The following is a 19,204-nucleotide window of genomic DNA, read 5'->3' as shown; positions in this document are numbered from 1 at the left end:
TCCTGCTTAATCAAATAAATGAATTAAAATTTTGCATCTATTTTCCATAAGTAATGCAATATTTTAACTGTTTATTTATAAAATCAAAGCTGGAAAACAAAGACAAAAGACCTGAAATGTTTTTTTCAAAAGGTGATTCTGACTTTCAGACTGGATATCACCCACATGTTTCAGACAAAGAATGTTGAAATACCAGAGGTATTTTGGAGATTTTGATAGGTAGTTCCACTAAGCACTTGATATGCTATTGCCATCATATTTGAGGTACTCAGATACTCCAGGGATGAACACTGTGACAGGTGTTAAAAAATGTTATCTAGAAAATCATCAGCTGCTATAAATAGGTGTCCACCAAGGACCTGATTATTTTCTAGTCCTATCTCTTTTTGTGTTAGAATAAAAATTAATGGTACTAATTCTATTTTTGCCAATAAAAAGGTACTCATGTTGTCTAGACAACTGTTATGCCTAAGGGCTCTTATCTCAGAAGTGAAGATGTGTTCAAATTGCTATTTGGACTGTTTTTTCTTAGGTGGTTGGTGTAACTTTGGATCTCACCTATGGTTTTCTTTACTGGCTTGTGCGAGACAGTCTATGTCTAAACCTATACAGAGCTCCTCTCTGCAAAGAAGGGTAAGTAAACATATAGCAGAGATAAGAAAGTCCGTATTCTCTAGTTTTTGTCATACTCTTTAAGAAAAAAATGTTGTCCAGTGCTGGGCACACTATTTACCAATTTAACAATAAACAAAAAGAAGAGATAATGATCACAGCTTGGTGATGGCAAACTACATATTGCGGTGGTTGGTAACACAGTTTTACAGGGAGAGAAACAAGGTATTGAACCTTGGTGACCTGAATTGAGGTCATCAATTTTTAGACTTAGCTTTAGGAAATAATTGCTGCTTATTGTCTGTTTTATCTTGGCATTTACAACACTTGACAGTTTCCAAGTGCCTGCAGCTCTGTAAATGGCTCATCTTTCATGAATCTCAGGACTTGAGCTGACACCACTTTCTCACCTGAGCAAACAGTACTCAGCAGGCTTTCCTCTTGATCATCCTGAAAGTGAAATGGCTGCATAACTCCAGACAGGCAAAGTTTAATAAGACAAAACGTAGCGAACAGTGTTATGGGTTAGCTTGATTATATACTAAAGCCTTGAGAAAAATGGTGTTTTTTCTCTAAGTGCAAAGTGTATAATGCATAGTAGTTTGTGAAACTATGTTTTTGCTCTCTTCCATGTGGAGAATGTGATTATATTAATTTTTTTTCAAGCATCAGATTAAACTGCTTAAACTTAATTGAGCAGCATCTGTATTTACATGTGCCCATAATGTTGCGGGCTAGCTTTGTGTGGAATTAGATGAATTTTCTAGACTGGCTTAAGACTTGCTATGATTAATAGTAAACAATTAAAGAACAAAAATATGTTGATTAGTTTTAGCTGGAGCTCCATTATGAATCAATCGGCAGCCATAAATCATTGTCCCTGGCATGCCAGAATACAGAGGTTAGAAATGATCCATCCTAATGGACCTGATGGTGTGTCAGATCTTTTCCAAATTCGTTTTGGATGGCATGTGTCTAAGCTCAAAGACATTTCTGAGATGGCAAAATGACACCTCTTACAACATATTTAATCTCTTACCAAGATAAATTGGGACCTAAAAAGGCCTGTAAGTTTTGGCATACAATATACAAGACAGATTAAATCACCAGTGATCCCAGTGAGGAAAAATGTTAATGGATCTTAGTACATAATGGAAGGAAACTAGCAGAGTCAAATAAATCTGGGTTCCTGATGTAGTGAAGTAGAATGAAACTCATGCACTGAAGTAGACTTCATTGTTTCATTGGAATGGCTGAGAGAAGGTGGGCTGATTTTTCAACATACTGCATTTTTCTGCATCCATGCACCAGAATTTTAAATCATTTTATAATTGCTTTCCAATGAAATAAAGGGAATGAAGGCCTTTTTCTTCTTTCTGCAATGTCTCATATTCTGAAAAGTGTTCTGCTTTAAAGAGCTTAAAGAAAAAATTTTATTTGATTTCCTGCCTCCTACATTTTAGAATTTGAATTATAAGTATTAAGTACTTGAATAATAAGAAACTTAACAATATATCAAACCTTGCATAAACCTGTTCCCTCTACACGTGAGCTATCAGTTTGCTAATTTCATACATTTCCACAGTTGTAGTAATGCCATCATCACGGAATTTGCAGCATGGAGTACTTCAGAAATATCTCAAGGTGCACTGGAATACTACAGTGGTCGCCTCTTCTGGATTAATCGGCTTCAGTTCATTACAGTCCAGGAAGTCAATCAGAGCCTTAGCATTCCCTTCTCACAACCAGCACAGTTTACAGCCTTTACCCTTGTTCAGGCATCACTTAAACCTTTGCCAGGTACATTATTTTCTTTTTCTAAACTCCTCAATCAAGATATTCATTGTCAGCCTGCAGTTCTTCATTCTTGAAATTCTTTAGCCATTTGATCAGAGATAAGGATAAGAGCAACTTATTAATAAATATATTAATAACTTATTAATAAATATATTAGGATACACCCAATAAATGTATATATGTATCACCTGATAAATGTAACAAGATAATGTGCAATTATAAAAGCTGATGGTATATGTATGGATAAAAAGAATATGTGTTGTTGTTATTTATTGTTTCTATTTAATGTTGGCTTACTTTCATGTTCTAGGTGGTGTCTGAATAGTCTACCTATTCCTCACATTCCTTAGATTATTATTATTTCTTGTGTTTATGGACAGGAAATTTTACTTCTACACCAAAAGTGATTCCAGATTCAGTGCCAGAGTCTTCTTTCAGAGTTAAAGGAAATTCTACAAGTTTTCACATCACTTGGAGTCCCTCCACAAAGGTGGAATGGGGAACTGTCTTTTACTGCGTGGGATCAAAAGCTCTACAAGTGAGGATATTGATGCAATCCCTCTGTATCATCTACATATATTATTGCATCTACTTTCTGATACATCTATTTTTAAAAAGAAATGGAGTTTGTTTCTTCTCTGGCATTTACAAATTGGTCAAGAACTAAACTAAATTGCAAACACAATGCAAGTTGTCCAGTTTTTCCACCACTGCAGCCAGTAGTGGCTCTGAGCTAGTGGCTGGGATGTGAATAGACAGGCAAGGCGATCACAGTGATCAAAAATTCATGAGAAAGCCTCTCACAGTAAATCAGAGAAAGAAGTGCTCTGTGAGATGACAGTGGGACAGGCTTTACCTGCATGTGAAGTCTAGCCTTCATCCCCCCTTTAGTGCATTTGGCAAGCTTTACTTTAAGTTCAAAGGGCAGATTGCTGGCACATCACTACCCATCACTACAGTGCCACAAGAGCTGGTGAAACAATGACCACTCACAGGAAGAGAAGTGGTCTTATTTAGGTGACCAGTTTGGTGAGGGAATTTTGGAAAACTGAAGGCCTTTTGAGAAGGAAAAAATGTCTTGCTTTTTGTTCTGTTTAATTTCATTTGCAGCCTCTGGAGAGTGAAGGATGCCTTCACCCCCATAATCTGACAGTGCCATCCTACCGAGTGGATTGGCTGGAACCATTTGCACTCTTTGATTTTACCGTCACTCCGTACACATACTGGGGCAAGGCACCAATGACATCTGTATCCCTTCGGGCCCCTGAAGGAGGTACTAAAATTTTACATCCTGTTCCTCATGTGTAATGGGTCCTGGGAGCAACTCAATGTCAGCAAGTGAAACCCTGGTGAAGGATGAGCAGCTTTCAGAGCTAGTTAGCTGCAGGCAGTGTTGCAAGGACATGTTTCTGAGTATCTTTGGCAATCATCTATTGCATACATAAATGCAGACAATTGAAGTAATTGAATTCAGAACAGAAAATGCAGGACAATATATCCAGCATGTGTCTGTGACTACGAGCAAGAGAAAGAAACTGAATTCATTACAATGAACACGAAAGGTTTCATGCAATTTCTTAACCACTTAGTAGGTTTTAAAAAAATGTTATGCACATTTTACTCTTGCTTCAGTGTTTATTTTTGCTCTTATGCATGTCAAAATTAAGATAGCTAAAATTTAGTCTTGAGTGACTGAGACTGAAGCACTGAGAAAGCTTATGAGATGCAGTAGATTTTGAAGTGAATAGGAGAGGGAATAGAATATGCTCTCTGTTGTGAAAATTTTTACAGCCCCATAGTTACATACAGGACTTGGCTAAATATATTTGTCCCAATCTCAGTGCAGGAGTGCATTTTTTTTCTATTTATACAGCTCTTTCTTTTGGCTAGGCAAGTTAAAATCAGATAGCTTCACATCAATGAAAAGCAGAAAGGAATAACCATTAAGTTTTAGATAATCTGTAGAGTTAGTTATGAGGTAGGGTTTGTGTTTTAACAGGAGTATTTTGTTCTGTGTATTTTATCTTTTTTTTTTTTTTTTTTTTTTTTTATACAGTTCCTTCAGCACCTAGGAACCCTAGAATATATGTGTTACAAAATAACCTACATGGAAGTGATGGGAAAGTCCTTGTGGAGTTCAGGTGGGACAGACCTGAAAGGGATAATGGAATATTATTGCAGTTCAGGGTTTACTATCAGTTAGTGAATCACAGCAGCACTGCTGGCACTTTCATGGAGTGGATTGAAAGCAATGTTAAACCCACCCAGATGCAGTTTTTTCTCAAGGATGTGCTTCCCAGCCTCACAGTAAGGTTTCAGGTATGAAAAATTACTAAACTTGTCTCGTGCTAGATGGTAGATGTTATCTGTGCAGTCTGATGTGTTTGCCCGGGAGATGTTTTTTTGGCTTGGGGCAAGAGCTTGTGGTTTCTGCTTATAGAACTGCTGATTTGCTGACTCACCCATGGATACCTGGCTTCACCTCTCTTAGTATCATGTTGTTCACTAAATGGTGAAGCCCAAAAGAAACTGTTCTAGAGCCATTGCTAGGAACTGCAAGTTGAACACAGCTTCAACTGATCTGGTGAAGAGTGAGAGGCCTGTTGAACAGGGCCACAGTTTGAGAAATTCAGGGACTCATGTGACTTCCATGGAAAGAGACTTCCAGTTCAAAACTTGTCAAGAAGTCATATGTTCATTGGGACAGGAGTTTTGGAAGAGACAGAATGTGTGCTTGAAAGATGAGTTAAAAGCAAGAGAGCATATAATAGACCAGATACTAATAAGAGAGAACAACCATGTTGGTTGCAAGGTCAGCAAATAGCAGGAATTGTTCCAGTCTGGGGAAGGAAACAAAAAGACTGTCTGGAGTCCTTTGAACTCTAGCTGTTAGATGCAGCATGGATTGTCAATCTCTGGGCCACTGGTTAAAGATCTCTTCATAGCCACAGTCCCAGCCTGAATGTAGCCTTTGAACTGACCAGCACAGCCTTGTGTCAAACAGAGCACACACTTATGTTCCTAGATGAGCAGACAGGGGTTTTGTCTCTATTGACTCTACAGGTTCTCAAATGCAGTCATTTATGTTGTTAGTAAACACAAGTATCAATCTCCTGCCCCACAGGTGCAGGCCTTCACCTCTGTAGGTCCAGGACCTTTGTCTGATATGGCAGAGAGGAATTCATCAGGTATGGTCGATTTAGCTGTCATCTCATTGTGTGAAATGGCTGGTGAAATGACAGTACAAGAATTTGGCAATCTGATAGATAGCCTCCAACATTTTATGTAACATACAGCAGACACAACGGGGGAAATGTTACATCCTCTGATACAAAAGATTAACACATTCCTTATCATTTGACTGAATTTTGGGAATTTCAAGCCTTTCCTCAAAACTATGCTAAATTAGCTTTTTTGTGCAACTCCAGGTTAGCATGGAACAGTAGGTTTTCACCTGTAACCTGTTTACTGCTAGAGATCATAATATATTTCATTATATTAATTCATTATATATATTCATTGTATTAATTATATATATTCATTATATATATTCGTTATATTCATTCATTACAGTTTGGCTGTTAAAGGTAATTAAATGAGAAAATCTGTTTCAGTGTGCTTAAATTTGTTAGGTAAGCATGCACAATGCCACTGAAAATATCTTAGTAGTTTGACTGTGATGACAAGAGGGCATCTCATTACTTATTTACTGTTGCAAATACAATAAGTTCAGACCCACCATTTATTTGTATCTTGTACTTGCTCTCCTTATGAACGACTGTGTTTATCTAGGATGGGGTTTTTTTGTTAATTGAGTTGTGCCCTTTTCCTTCCAGATCTTTTCCCTATCCCAACTCTAATAACCATTTCTGCCAGCAAGTTGTTTCTTACTGACATAGACAGTGGTCATACCACCTGGGAACTGTCAGCCAAGACTAATGTAAAGGACATCTGTTATACTGCTAGTGATGACAAAGCATACCATATCACTGAAGATTCTCTTTTTATTCTCGATATACAGAATGCTTCAATGTTTCAGGTACTTCTTTGGTCACTCCCTTACTTGAGAGAATCTAGGAAAATGATCATTATGTGACCATTATTTCCATTATTTTATAGCCAACTGTGTTTTTGAAAAAGTAAAAATGACCAGAGTATGCCATTGTTAAAGTTGTCCTATTAATCATAAATGGTTTACTGATATCTGCTTTGCTGATATTTTTATCAGATGTTCAGTTTAAAATTCCTACTAATAAATACAATAAATGTGTATTTGTATCACATTTAATTTAATTTTATTTTATTGACATCATTCTAGTTTAAAGAATATGGAAGCAACAAGTGATATTTGTGAAACAATTGTTTTGATTTTTCTAAAAATATTTCCAATCCATGACACATCTTTGTATTTTGACTTCTACTTCTGAAGCAGACATTTTTCTTTCAGAAACAAATTGATTTTCATAATGTCTTAACATCAGGTTGGAAAATTCTGTCCTTTTAATTTTTTTTTCTTAAGTTTTTCAAAGATGTGCGCCTTCACAATGTCACAGCCATCACAGTTGACTGGATTGCAAGACATCTCTTTGTTGCCCTGAAAACATCACAGAATGAAACTCAAATATTTTTTATTGATCTTGAGCTCAAGAAAAAATCTCTAAAAGCCTTGAACAAGCAGCTCAGCAAAAGTAATTCAACTGTATCATCTCTGTTGTCATATCCTTTCTTAAGGTAAGGCACATACTACTAATACCCCTTTTTAAAGCAAATTTTAGACAAGATTTTCATTAAAACTTGAACTGCTAAGGACCAAAAATGACTTTTTATGGTGGATGGGTTTTGACATTATGTAACTCAGAAATTTTTGGATGTAGTGCCACTTTGGTACTGCTAGTTGAGCTTGGACGTATCTAATTTCAAAGAGATGTCTGTGTTTGAGTAAAACTTTCAAATTTTGCTTAAATACTGATAAGTTCTTCTATATGAGTAATGCAAATGAAAGTCAGCACCAGACAAAAAATTTTTTTACAGTAACCATTTTATCCAGAATAGCCAGTTATTGTGTCAGACTAGGATTGCATTTAGATTGGTCAGGTTGAAGTTTTCCTACTGAAAGCAGTGCATTTTCTTTACTAGCCGCTTGTACTGGCTGGAAGAGTTTGATAATGGCAGTCACGTGTTTTATTATGATATTCTGAACAACACCATGCACCACATCTTGGGACATGGATTAATAGAAAAACAGATGAGGAACTACTGCACCTGTAACGTCACAGAAGCAGAGCTGGGAAGACCTATGAGTATAGATCTGTCTGACTCCAAGAATCCCCAGCTGCTTTTCATCAGAGGAAGAGATGAAATATGGGCCTCAGATGTGGATGGTTGCCACTGCTGGAGAACCCTCAGAATACCAAGTATTGAAGGTCTGAGTGTCTTTTATTTTTCTAGGTAGTTCTTGTTTTCTAGGCGATTCTTGTTGTCTCTTACTTCAAACAACATTCATTTCAGAAAATAGCATTCATGAAGCACTTTGTTTATAGAACTCATTCATCTATAGCCAATATGGACAAAATGTGCTCTGTGTTTCCAGTTGTATACCCTCTTCATACGGACTAGAAGAGCAGTGTGAAGATGTTTACTGATGCAAGTGTGTACTCTAGTAAGATTTAAAAGAAATGCTATGGCCTCAAGTGCTACTTGTTAATAGATTTCACTTAGAATACTATCACATTATTTTGCTAGGGTTTTGTATTAGCTACACCCATTGCAGTTTATCTCAATGAAAAGATATACTAACAACTTACGCCTGAAAATGGCATTGCAGACTTCATCATGTGGGGAAGGTACTTAATGCAGGTAGTGTCTTGTATGACAAATTATCCATGTTTCACTTGTGATAACAACACTTACTCTGGTTGCTCAGTTTTCAGCTCAGTTCTGGAGGTGTGCTGGTAAAGCTGCTCTGTTACCAGATGAGCTGTCTTAGTTGTTCCTGAGAGATGGCAGATCATGGTGGTTTTCATCTTGGAAAAAAGAGCAAAATTTCTTTAGACAGCTCTTGCATTCATGTTTTATTTCTTGTGTTTATTAATTGAATAGCAGTTTTTATAATTATGGGTAATTAAACACCTTCCAATCTACACCTGTAAACTGGAAGAGCAGTGTCTCAGCTTCATGAGACCTGCTGGAAAATATCAGAAATCTCTTCTCAAGGGGAGGTCATTGAGGACATGGTATGGCCAAGATGGCTATATTGACTCACTGTGAATACAAGCACCCTTCTGCTCTTTTAAAATCATCTGCTCAGGGTTGACTATAAAACTTATTTATGCAGTGTTTTCCTACAGGTAATAAAATTGGCAGCTTGACTGCTGAGAAGAAATTTATATACTGGACTGCTGAAACAAAGGAATACACTGAAATTTGGCTAACAGATAAAGAAAGCAGAAGACACTTTCTTTACAAGAGAGCAAACCACGTGCTGAAAATCTTAGCTTACGGCTCAGCAGCACAATCATATCCAGGTAGAGGGAATTTGGGTTGTTTTGTGAATGTAACCAGTTTCCTCAGAGCATGTATTTAAGTTGCAGATGTGTATTTATGTAAAGTATGCTTCATGGGTTCAGATACCTTCTACAGAGAAATAATTTGCACATTTAAAAAAGAATGAATATAAGGACTGTCCTTGTGTTGGATACAATGGAAGGTCACAATGATGAGTATTTCCCTGATTGTTAATGCCAAACTATGCCTATTTTCAAAGTTGTGTCAGACATGGAGATTTAGAAAAGGTGGTGCATGTTGCAGCACAGAAAAAGAGCAAATATGTTCCACAGTGTTGTAGCAAGAGTTTGATAGTGAGTAACCCCTGTTGTGACACAGATTTCTGAGTTTGTTCACAAGTGTATAAAACTAAAACAAAAGTCTCTCCTTCCTAAGATAAAGACATAAGAACTCTGCTTATTAAAGTGATTTATAATGAAGTACCCAAGAGACAGCTACAGGTTACATTATGGTAGACCCAGGCATCACTTAAAACTCCTAATATTTTAAACAAACCATTGTAGAGTGATAATGAAATAAATAAAACATTAGATTTAATAGAAAATTAGGATTCATGGTATCTATAGGGATTATCTTTGTAAATGCAGATGTTTAGGACAGCTACTAACATGATGAATATATTCAAAATAGTTATTGAACTCCAATTTTGCATAAAAAACCTGGTAAATGTACAAATGAATATTTTAACAAGATGAACTTCTTTGGAATAAAAAAAATTCACATTCTTTTGAGTAGCTGGTACAGTCATGCCTGCCTGTGGCTGCTCTGACCAATGCTGGGGCTACTCTTGCCAACACTCTGGGCATGTTTGTTCTCATGAGATCTGTGTGGGCTTGGCTTTGATGTAGGAGCCTGGTTTGGCCCTGGTACAGAATGTGCCAATCCCTATCCCCAGGGACAGGTTTCCTGCAAGAGCCCCAGACTTGGCTGGTGCAGAAAGGGAAGAACCAAATTTCAGTCCAAACGGATTGTTTCTATCCAGAGATCCCCATGGAGATTTTCTAATTTACATTGACAGCTGCAAATACATTCGGAGGAATATGCATGAACCTGACTTTGGTAACAATGGCAGGGTTGCTCACTTTGGGAGAAAAGATCTTAACTATGAGGTCAGTTGTTGTGGCCTAAAAGCAAGAATTGGTCCTTATCCCTTCTTCCCTGTGCACATGCCTAAATTTCTTCCTTCTTAGCAGGAAGTCCATGTAATATATTTTTATTTTGTTTTGGAAAATACACCAAGTGATGAGGAATTTTCTTTTGTTACTTTTCAGTAACTGTCAGTGTAGTTTTCTATTGTTTTCTCCCTCCAACTCTTTTTCTACCTCCCAGATTTCTCTCCTATTATCTGTTGTTGCATTACACATGGAAAGCTGTTTGGAAGAAAAAGCAGATAACATTTAATTGCTAGAGAAAGGCAATGTCTATGCAGCATATCTGTATTTGCTGTGACAGGCAAGTTTGGGCTCATCAATATGCGCTGCCCTGAAACACAGCAATTACACATCTTCTACAAAGATGCAGCAAATCTAGAAACTACATCTTCTACTTCAAGAAAAACCTAAATTATTTATTAAAGTCGTATCTTGTCAAAGAGAAATAAGAGTTTCTCTGAGGACCACTATTTTTGTGTCCATAAGGGTAATCAAATAAAGTAGTTTCAGGTGGAATTTTCTTTTGTTTCTCTTTGTGAGAGCAGAAAGAATACTTTGTAGCTATGCTTTCCCATATGAATAGTGGCAGAATCCCATGCAAGTTTAGGCTGGTCCAGTGATAATTTTAATTTTTAATCTTTTAATATCTTTCCTAGATAAAAGATGCCTGATTCTCTTGCCAGACACTGAGAAACCTACTATCCTTGCTACGACCAACACCAGTTTTACTTTAAGTTTGCCATCTGTCACACCACAGCAGCTCTGCCCTGGCATATCCCAGCCTACGCCAACGTACCTGGTGTTTTCCAGACAAATGACAAACATCTGCAGGAACTCAAGACAATGTTTGTCTGCTCCACAGCAAACAATATTGGTATGGCTACTTCACACAGAAATGCATGTGATATCGTCTATAAACAGGGAATGTGATGTCACTTTTAGTGATTTTATGAAACATACTCTAGCTTTCTGTCATTGAGTTTTTCCATTTCTACATCCCAGCAGTAACTGTCATTTCTCTGTGGTATTTGGTAAGCGGTAGATTCCTTAGTTTTCCTTTGTGCAAGAACCCCCCCCCAGTTTTTTGTCATGTTTTTTGGTATGTGCTTTCTTTTCTTTAGGGACCTATTACCAAAACTGTGATTCTAACATTTTTTTTAAACACTAAAATGCAAAACCACTACCGTATTACTTTTTAACCATATGTTTCACTGACAGATGATTGGGTTGACATATGACTCTCTTTTCTAAGAATGTATGTATATTATCTGATTTTCACTTACAGGAATATCAGGGTCCTATTGCTGTCTTAGAGAACCTACAGCCATTTTCGAGTTATGCCATACAAGTTGCAGTGAAAAACTACTATTCAGATGAGGAAGTGCTGCCTGTGGGAGAAGGAACAGTTGGCACAACTCTGTATGGAGGTCTGTTTCATATTTTACTCTGAATTTGAACAGAGTTCTCATCTCAGTTAGAGGAAGATGTACGGAAGTTTGGGTTGTAAATCAGAAAGTGGACAAATAGTCTGCTTAAAATATAACCTGGGTAGATCTTCACAAGGTTTTGGCAAGAAGACTTGATGAATTTGAAAGTTTCATTCAATATATTTGTATATATTCTTTAATGCTGTGGCTTATTTGCTTCCTGAGGAAAGATAAATTATGATTAAAAATGGTTAAACAGTTGCAGTTTCTGCTTTGGACCACATCCTTAAGAAAGTTGTACTTGAATGTATGTGTGGTTATGTATGTTTAAATATCTGTGTTATGCATTCAACCAGCATTAAGATTTTTTCCCTTGGCTTGATGGCACTCTCATTTGTTTGAGATTGCTGTTTCTAAGAGTAATGCAGATTTGTTTTGTTGTGAACCAGGCTGAAAAAGCAACATTTCATTTTTACTTTTGGCCTGAATGAAAACAGCTCATTTTCAGTAGATTTCAAGAATTTTGATGTGCCCTTTCAGTCCTTGTTCTTTGAGAATACTACAGTCTGAGCTGGATGCCTCCCGGGCTTGTAAATAACTCAGGGCAGGAAGACGTTTCTACTCATTCCCTGCTTCACTCTACCTCTTTGCAGCTGTGGGGCAGCTACTGTCCCAGTTTCCTTGAAGCTCTTGATGTCTTCCAGAAAGAGAAGGATAATGCAAAAGGTGCATGTTATTCTTTTGCATGTGTTGCAGCCCAGCCCAATAGAACCACCTTGCCCAGCACATTTCTTGTTTTGCATGTGCAATTTTGCACATGAACACTTGTCTTTAGAGGAGCTGCCTTTGTACATGAACACTTGTCATTATGAGGAGCTGCCTTTGTGCTCCTCTTCAGATCACTTTCTCTGTGCTTCTGCTGAACTCCCTTGCTGAAAACATGGAAAGCCATTAGGAGGGGTAGCTATTCCCCATAGTACACACAGTGCTTGCTCTTCTGTTTTGTCAGTTTTGCTCTGTTGTGCCTGGTGTCACCAGCTGGTGTCAGCGTGATCCACTCTCGATAAACTCTTCACTTGCAAAGCCATCAGTCACCTCTCTTAATTCCTAAGTCAGAGAGTCAGAATTATAGCCAAGGCTACATGACAGCATATTTGTGTTTTGCTGAAAGACTGCAGAGGTGATACCTAGGGATACTTGGTGTTGAAATCACTGGGATGTGGGAATGCTGTGGCCCTCATCTTCATTAGTTTTCTTGCTTGGGTCTTGTCTGGCAGAGTTGCAGCAGTTCTTTTTTTGAGAGAAAGAGAGTGAAACTGAGAGGCACAGCAGCCTCTGGCCCTTGGGCACTGGCTCCCTTCGCCTGGCTGCATCAGGGCTGGCTGTGGCTGGCACAGAGCCGTGCAGCCTGCACAGCTGTGCGTGTGGATATTGCTCTGACATGCAGTGAGTGAGCCACAGTGGGACTCCTAAGGTTTTCTTTTACCTCTTTTTACCTCTCCTTGGATTTTGGCTACTTCAGAAGTTGATGGAATAACTGGAATTAATGTACGAACAGCCACCACTGAGTTTTTCTTACTTTCCTCAATGTCTCTTTCCCCTAGTGATCAACTTTGCCCAAGAAAACATTTTATCCAGAATACCTGGCAACAAGTACACGCCAGGAGTCCTGATTTCCCTTTTTCTTTCCTTAGGGACTCTTTAAAGGTTTCTTTAAGGGTTCATTTATAGAATAATCAGCCTCTCTTTTTGCCACCATTGTCCAGAGGAGAGCACCACCTGTGAGCTACTAGTGGTTTCTCTTATGCAGAGATCATTCACTGTTTTTTATCCTGGCAGCAGTCACATTTTTCCCCTTAAAATTCCTCTGTTTAAGGTGAGCTTCTTTTCATCTTTCAAATGGAAGTGAAACAAGAGGTGCAGGCATATTACTACCCTTCTCATGGAATCCAGACATCCTATACTTTTGAGAGTTCTCTAGTTCAACTATGCTGGGTATTTTTCTCTTAACAGTAAGATCCCTTAGCATCTGCACCATCAAGCAAATAGGCTCCCATCCTATGTGGATCCCTGAATATTGTGGGCTGGTCTCTTCTACCATGCCTGCAGTGAAAGGACTCTAGGCAATGCCCTTTATCTGAGATGGGAGATTCAGATTAGATATCAGAAAAAATGTTTACACTGTTCAGGCGTTCAGGCACTGGAATAGGTTTCCCAGGGAGGTGGTGGAGTCACCATCCCTGGAGGTGTTTAAGAGGCACCTGGTGTTGTGTGATATGGTTTAGAGGTTTAGGGGTTACAGTGGTAGTTCTGGTTGACAGCTGGACTTAATGATCTGAAAGGTCTCTTCCAACCTTGATGATTCAACCTTCCTATGTAGTAAAACAAACAAACAAACAGACAAAAACCCCCAAACACCCAACAATTCTAGCCTTCTATCAGCAGATTTCAATTCTTTGCATGGGATTCCACATCTGTAATATAAAATTTGTGTGATACAATGATTTAATAACATTAAATGCTATTGGGATGTGGAAAGAATTGACACAATTACTTTTTATATGGTAAACTGTGCTATCCTGCAGCAATGTGCATCCTTTCAGTGATGAAACATAAAGGTAGAGTTATGAAATAGGAGACTGGATTGCTCCACTCAAACAGAATTTTTTAGTCCCATGTTAAAATGAAATATGAAACTCAGAACAGACTTCTCCAGTTGGGACAAAACAAGAAATCTGGATGAAAATCAAGTCTTAGACAAAAAGCAGAGCAAACCAACAAAAACCCCTCACCCCACTCAGCCTACAAACTCTGAGTATTTTGAATAGATATTTGTATCAGCATTCAGAGCTTTTCAAATTTGTTGAAAAACTTCCAGCCAGCTGTAAATAGAAGGTATATGTGTCCTGACACTTATGTTCTCAATTTCATGAATGTAACTGCCAGTTTAAATTGTAATCAGATGCTGCTAGAGCCTCTTGAAGTGTGTAAACTATTTAACACCTCTGAAGCTGTGTGAATTCCCTCAATGTCTTTTTCTCAATTCTCTAATGAAGTGAAAGAAGCTTGGAATAATTTGTGCTTTCCATCAAATAGCAAGATAGAGGGAAGGAAAAAAAGAGGAAGACAATGCATTGCTCTTGCCACAGAGTGTCACTCTTACCCCATGTATGTTTTAGCTAGACAAATAAGAAATTTGTCCTTTCCTAGTCTAGTTTCTGTATATTTCATTAAATAATCTGTAGTCTTGCTACTAGGATATGAATTAAAACATATGGACTTGTCATTTTGATATGTTGGGAACATAAATAGTGTAATGACTTTTTAACTTTTTAACTCCCTGGACAGCCCAATAGGAAATAAATAATTTTTTATACAGAGTAGGGACATGCCATTTACCAAAGTCTGTGATCTTAAAGCTGCAAAGGAAGGGTTGATTTTTCCAGAACTATTAGTGAGTAACCAGCTGGTATGGACATCTGACCAGCAACCCAATTTCTTCCTTACACAGCTCAGCCAGACTCTATTTCTGAGAAAAAAAATTATATTATAGGAAATTATGCTTAGTTTTGGATTTTCTTCTCTCATAAGTTTCTGTTCAAGAAAAGATTTTCCAATTGGAATAGTGCACAGTTTTAATTTTTTTTTTTAATATTCATATTAAAAAAAAAAAGCATATTCAAGTAAGCACCATATTAAATTCACATCTGAGACCCCAATTAGGAAAGTAAGAGGGAGCAGGAATTCAGTGATATGACTATAAATGTAGAGGTATAGGACACTGTTTTTCTGTTGTTGTTCAGTTTTTTGGGTTTTTTGTCTGCTTGTGTATTAGGATAGCCAAGAAGATACTAAAAGTCCCTCAAAATACTTTGAATTTGTTTGCAGCTGACTGACTATCCAGAATATGAGTTTTACATGTGTAGAGTTTCAGTCCTGTGAATGAATCATATTAATACACTTACATCCTTCTTTTCTTTCTTTGGTGACATTTCTTGACTACTCTAAAAGGAAGATTAATTTTTCTTTCTGTTTCAGTACCAGAGGCAGTTAACACTATTAAAACATTAGTTTTGTCCGACACTACCATCAACATATCCTGGAGTGAACCTCTGAAGCCAAATGGACCTCTTGAATCCATCCGTTATCAAATCTCTGTCAATTTATTGCCTCCTATCCCGGCGGCACCTTTGCGAAAAAGTGAATTTTCAAATGGGATGCTTGCCTGGTCTGTCAGTGGGCTCCAGCCTGGAACAAATAATTCATTCAAGGTATAATTGCAAGTAGTTTTACTAGTTTGCTCAACCTGCAAATCTTTAGATTTCTCTTCTGCAAAGTAGACAAATAAAAGTATGCAACGTGGATTCATAAAGACAAAATGTACTGTTTCTCCCTTTATGGATGAAGGCCTAAAAAATAATAAATGATGTATCTGGACAGCAAGTCTATGATCAGAGTGACATTTTCAAAAGTGACCAAGTAAACGTGTTGTCTGCAAAATGTGCACTGGGTATCACAAATATAGTGATTTACACAAGTTGGGAGAACCTAGATGATGGCAGGAGGGGATCTGTAGGTCCTAATTTGATTTTGGGCTTCTTTAATAATTTGGATAATATAATGGGTAATATATATACACACACATACCTAAATACCTATATGTATTTATGCAAGTATGCATACCTAACAGGTCATATTTGCCAGTGGCTTAGTGAAAAGCAATGTGCTAAGGCACTTCTTGACTTTGTGTTTCTGTGGTTCTAAAACACTGCCTAATATGTGATGTGACATCTGCATGTCTGTGTAAGAGGTGTGGCATTTAAGAAAGATCTAGAAAGAGAAGGGACTCGGTAGAAATCTGAGATGAGAAACTAAGAAGAGTCTCTGAGGAAGGGTGCTCCTGGACATGAACTTTCAGCCTGAAGGTATATAACCTTGCAGCAATGAGGGGCAAAAATATTTCTATAACTTAATCTCTATTGCCTGAAATACTGTCTTGTTTGAAATGCTGGTCTTCCAAACACTTGGTGCTGCTAAAGCAAAGCTGCCTTTCCAACTGTGCTGGTATCGTACAGTTCATCCATTGCCTTACTAGGTTCTTGCTTTTCATCCTGATGAGAACTGGTTTTCTGAAAGTGTCCCTGTCATTGCAAAAACTTTTGAGACTCCAGCTACACCTATCAACATAGTCCCCAGAAACACCAGTTTCCAGCTAGAATGGAGAGCTCCTCTGCACATCAGTGAAACCAGCTTCTGGTTTGAGCTGCATAAGGTAAAAATACCTCTAAGTTTTGGGGTGGGGTTTTTTCAGATCAGAGAAAATTTAACCTACTCTGGCTGGGTGGTAAGTAGGACAGGGTGGGTGGCAGGATGTACATGAAGAGTCTCAGTGGATAATTTGGGCATGGTGATGTCAGTCTTAGCTGCTCAGCAGGGGCAGGATGGAGTCAGCATTTGCCAGGAACAAGGAGGAGTGCAGCTGTAGCATTTAGTACTCCATAGCGCCAAAGGACATCCTGGATGACCTCACCAGAATTCCTTCTGAGTCTCCTGTTTCAGCAGTCCTATCCCTGTTTCCTCGCTGCTCTGCCCCAACTGGGTTTGCAGTTGCAAATCCTATGTCTGCCCTGCACAAGGAAAAGAAGACAAGGGTTTCAGCAGTAAATATTAGCTACAACCTAGTATCTGGATTTATTTTCCTGTGATAGAGGTTAGGAGAATATGCCAGAGAGAAGACCAGGTCCAAGGAGTAAGAAGTAAGGGCTGCAGTGAGAGCAGCGTACATGGAAACTTCAGACTTCAACACCTGAACCATTGGATGCAGAAAAAGTCATGTCCTAAACTGGATCATGCAGATTCTTTACTACAGAATCAGATTCAACAGACCTACACCAAACATTTCCCTGCCCTAAAATAAATGTCACATCACAATTCCACTAACCCACCTCCCTTCAATTGCATCATGGCAAGCTGAACTCATGGGCACGATGATCCAGAAATATAAGGGGAAGGCTCCTTTTGGCTGTGTAAAGCAGGCACTTAATCTACTGTTCTTTGTTACTGCCAAGACTTGCAGGTCTCCTGAAAACAAAGAAGAAAATTAGGGTTTGTGTCCTTGCTCTCTGAGAGGACAAAGTCCATGGTTGAAAAAGCACCTGCGTCATATTTCCACTATGATATTAGGAGGTGGCAAAGTAGTTAATCTAGCCAGGAATAGAACTGTGACACACTTTCAGCAGGGCAAGAAAGTTGACCATAATGATATTTTATTTCTCTAGTGGCCAACAAAAAGTGACTGGTTTTCTCCTGCAAACACTACATGCGTAGGAAATCTTGTTTACAAATGCAACCTCACAGGAACTCTTCCTTGGACCAACTACTTTGTAAGAGTAACAGTAGTTTACATTACAGGAGTGAAAAGCACTTCCTCTTCGACAAGCTTTAAAACTACAGGTAAGCACTTAACACAGCATAACAAGATTTTAAGACTTTGCAGAATGTGAACATTAGACATTATATTTTCAAAAATTTAGCAGGGAATTTGCTTATACTAAGACCCAATAGTTCTGTTTGTTTGAAAAATGAATAACACAATATCATACCTTCAGAAGTAATAGGGGGAAAGAAATGAGCTTAATTTCCAAGTGGAGGAGAGGAAAGAGTGAGGGGAACTAAAATGAAATGCCTATAACACAAGTGAACTCATTACTGGTGAAAGGCTGCATGTGAGTAAAAATATTGGAATTTATCCATCACAAAGAGAAGGCCAGGGATTTATTCTCTATGAGTATTATTAATATAGATCCTCCTTTCTTTTGTATGTCTAAATATCCATGCGTGCATCAGATTTTTCTCTGTGCCTGTTGGCCCTTTGTCATGCTATAACACATTTTAAGGGTTCTGTTTCTTCCCCTGTTTGGCTTAAGCTGGTGTTCCCAGTAAGCCAGGAGTTCCTAAAAGAGCCGAAGACTCCAAAAACTCTCTACAGTGGGAAAAGGCTGATGACAATGGAAGCAAACTGTCCTACTACATCTTAGAGAGCAGGTAAGCAATGCATGAGGCACTCTTCCTGCAGGTAGCAGCGCAGAACAAATCTGGGTGTGCAGGACTTTTCAGGTTGGCTCTGATGGAAAGAATGAAATATATATGATATATTCACTGGGATCTCTTTCTTTGATAAACCAAGTACCATAATTTCCAGAAATTCTGGAAAACACAGAAGGAAGGAAAACACTAACAACACTTTCAGAGCAATCTTGAAATACAATTATATATTTGGATCTATGTCAGTGAACTAGATGATTTGGAGAGAATTTCAAATCACAAATCTCAACTTACATGTAGTATGTATTTTTGGCTAAAATATATACATAAACATATTAGTGTTCAGAGGACTCAAAGAAGGTGTTGTAATATTGCCAGAAATAGTGTTCCTACCCACATGGGATGACTGTATGATTTTTAAAGTCCTCTGTCATCAAATACCGATTGCCTGAGCTATCGATGTCACACTAGAGTGCCAGCTCACTCTTATTCCTGCACTGGCATTGATGGGGCTGATTGGGTAGGTTAGAGTATATTGCTGTGGGCAGTGACTTTGAACTTCTAATTTTTTGACCATGACTCTGGAGAGATTCCTTTAAAGCAGTCAGT

The 19,204-nt window shown here is 38.1% G+C and overlaps 1 protein-coding gene across 1 annotated transcript in view; it reads left to right on the top strand.

Annotated features, from left to right (window-relative positions):
- The window catches only part of ROS1 (ROS proto-oncogene 1, receptor tyrosine kinase), a 70,122-nt gene that overhangs the window by 24,010 nt on the left and 26,908 nt on the right, over positions 1-19,204 (top strand). Inside the window, exons 18-33 of the mRNA XM_041478101.1 lie at positions 533-633; positions 2,198-2,412; positions 2,790-2,954; positions 3,521-3,682; positions 4,466-4,728; positions 5,534-5,597; positions 6,246-6,448; positions 6,929-7,140; positions 7,546-7,832; positions 8,757-8,933; positions 10,781-10,998; positions 11,410-11,551; positions 15,590-15,822; positions 16,647-16,823; positions 17,830-18,004; positions 18,478-18,595. Of these exons, the coding sequence (XP_041334035.1) occupies positions 533-633; positions 2,198-2,412; positions 2,790-2,954; positions 3,521-3,682; positions 4,466-4,728; positions 5,534-5,597; positions 6,246-6,448; positions 6,929-7,140; positions 7,546-7,832; positions 8,757-8,933; positions 10,781-10,998; positions 11,410-11,551; positions 15,590-15,822; positions 16,647-16,823; positions 17,830-18,004; positions 18,478-18,595 (2,912 nt within the window). The remainder of the gene's footprint in view (positions 1-532; positions 634-2,197; positions 2,413-2,789; positions 2,955-3,520; positions 3,683-4,465; positions 4,729-5,533; positions 5,598-6,245; positions 6,449-6,928; positions 7,141-7,545; positions 7,833-8,756; positions 8,934-10,780; positions 10,999-11,409; positions 11,552-15,589; positions 15,823-16,646; positions 16,824-17,829; positions 18,005-18,477; positions 18,596-19,204) is intronic.

The sequence above is a fragment of the Pyrgilauda ruficollis genome, unplaced genomic scaffold (assembly GCF_017590135.1).
Source record: "Pyrgilauda ruficollis isolate IOZ18807 unplaced genomic scaffold, ASM1759013v1 scaffold43, whole genome shotgun sequence".
NCBI lineage: Eukaryota > Metazoa > Chordata > Aves > Passeriformes > Passeridae > Pyrgilauda > Pyrgilauda ruficollis.
Note: the sequence above shows the minus strand (reverse complement) of the source record. Positions and strands in the feature narration are given on the sequence as shown.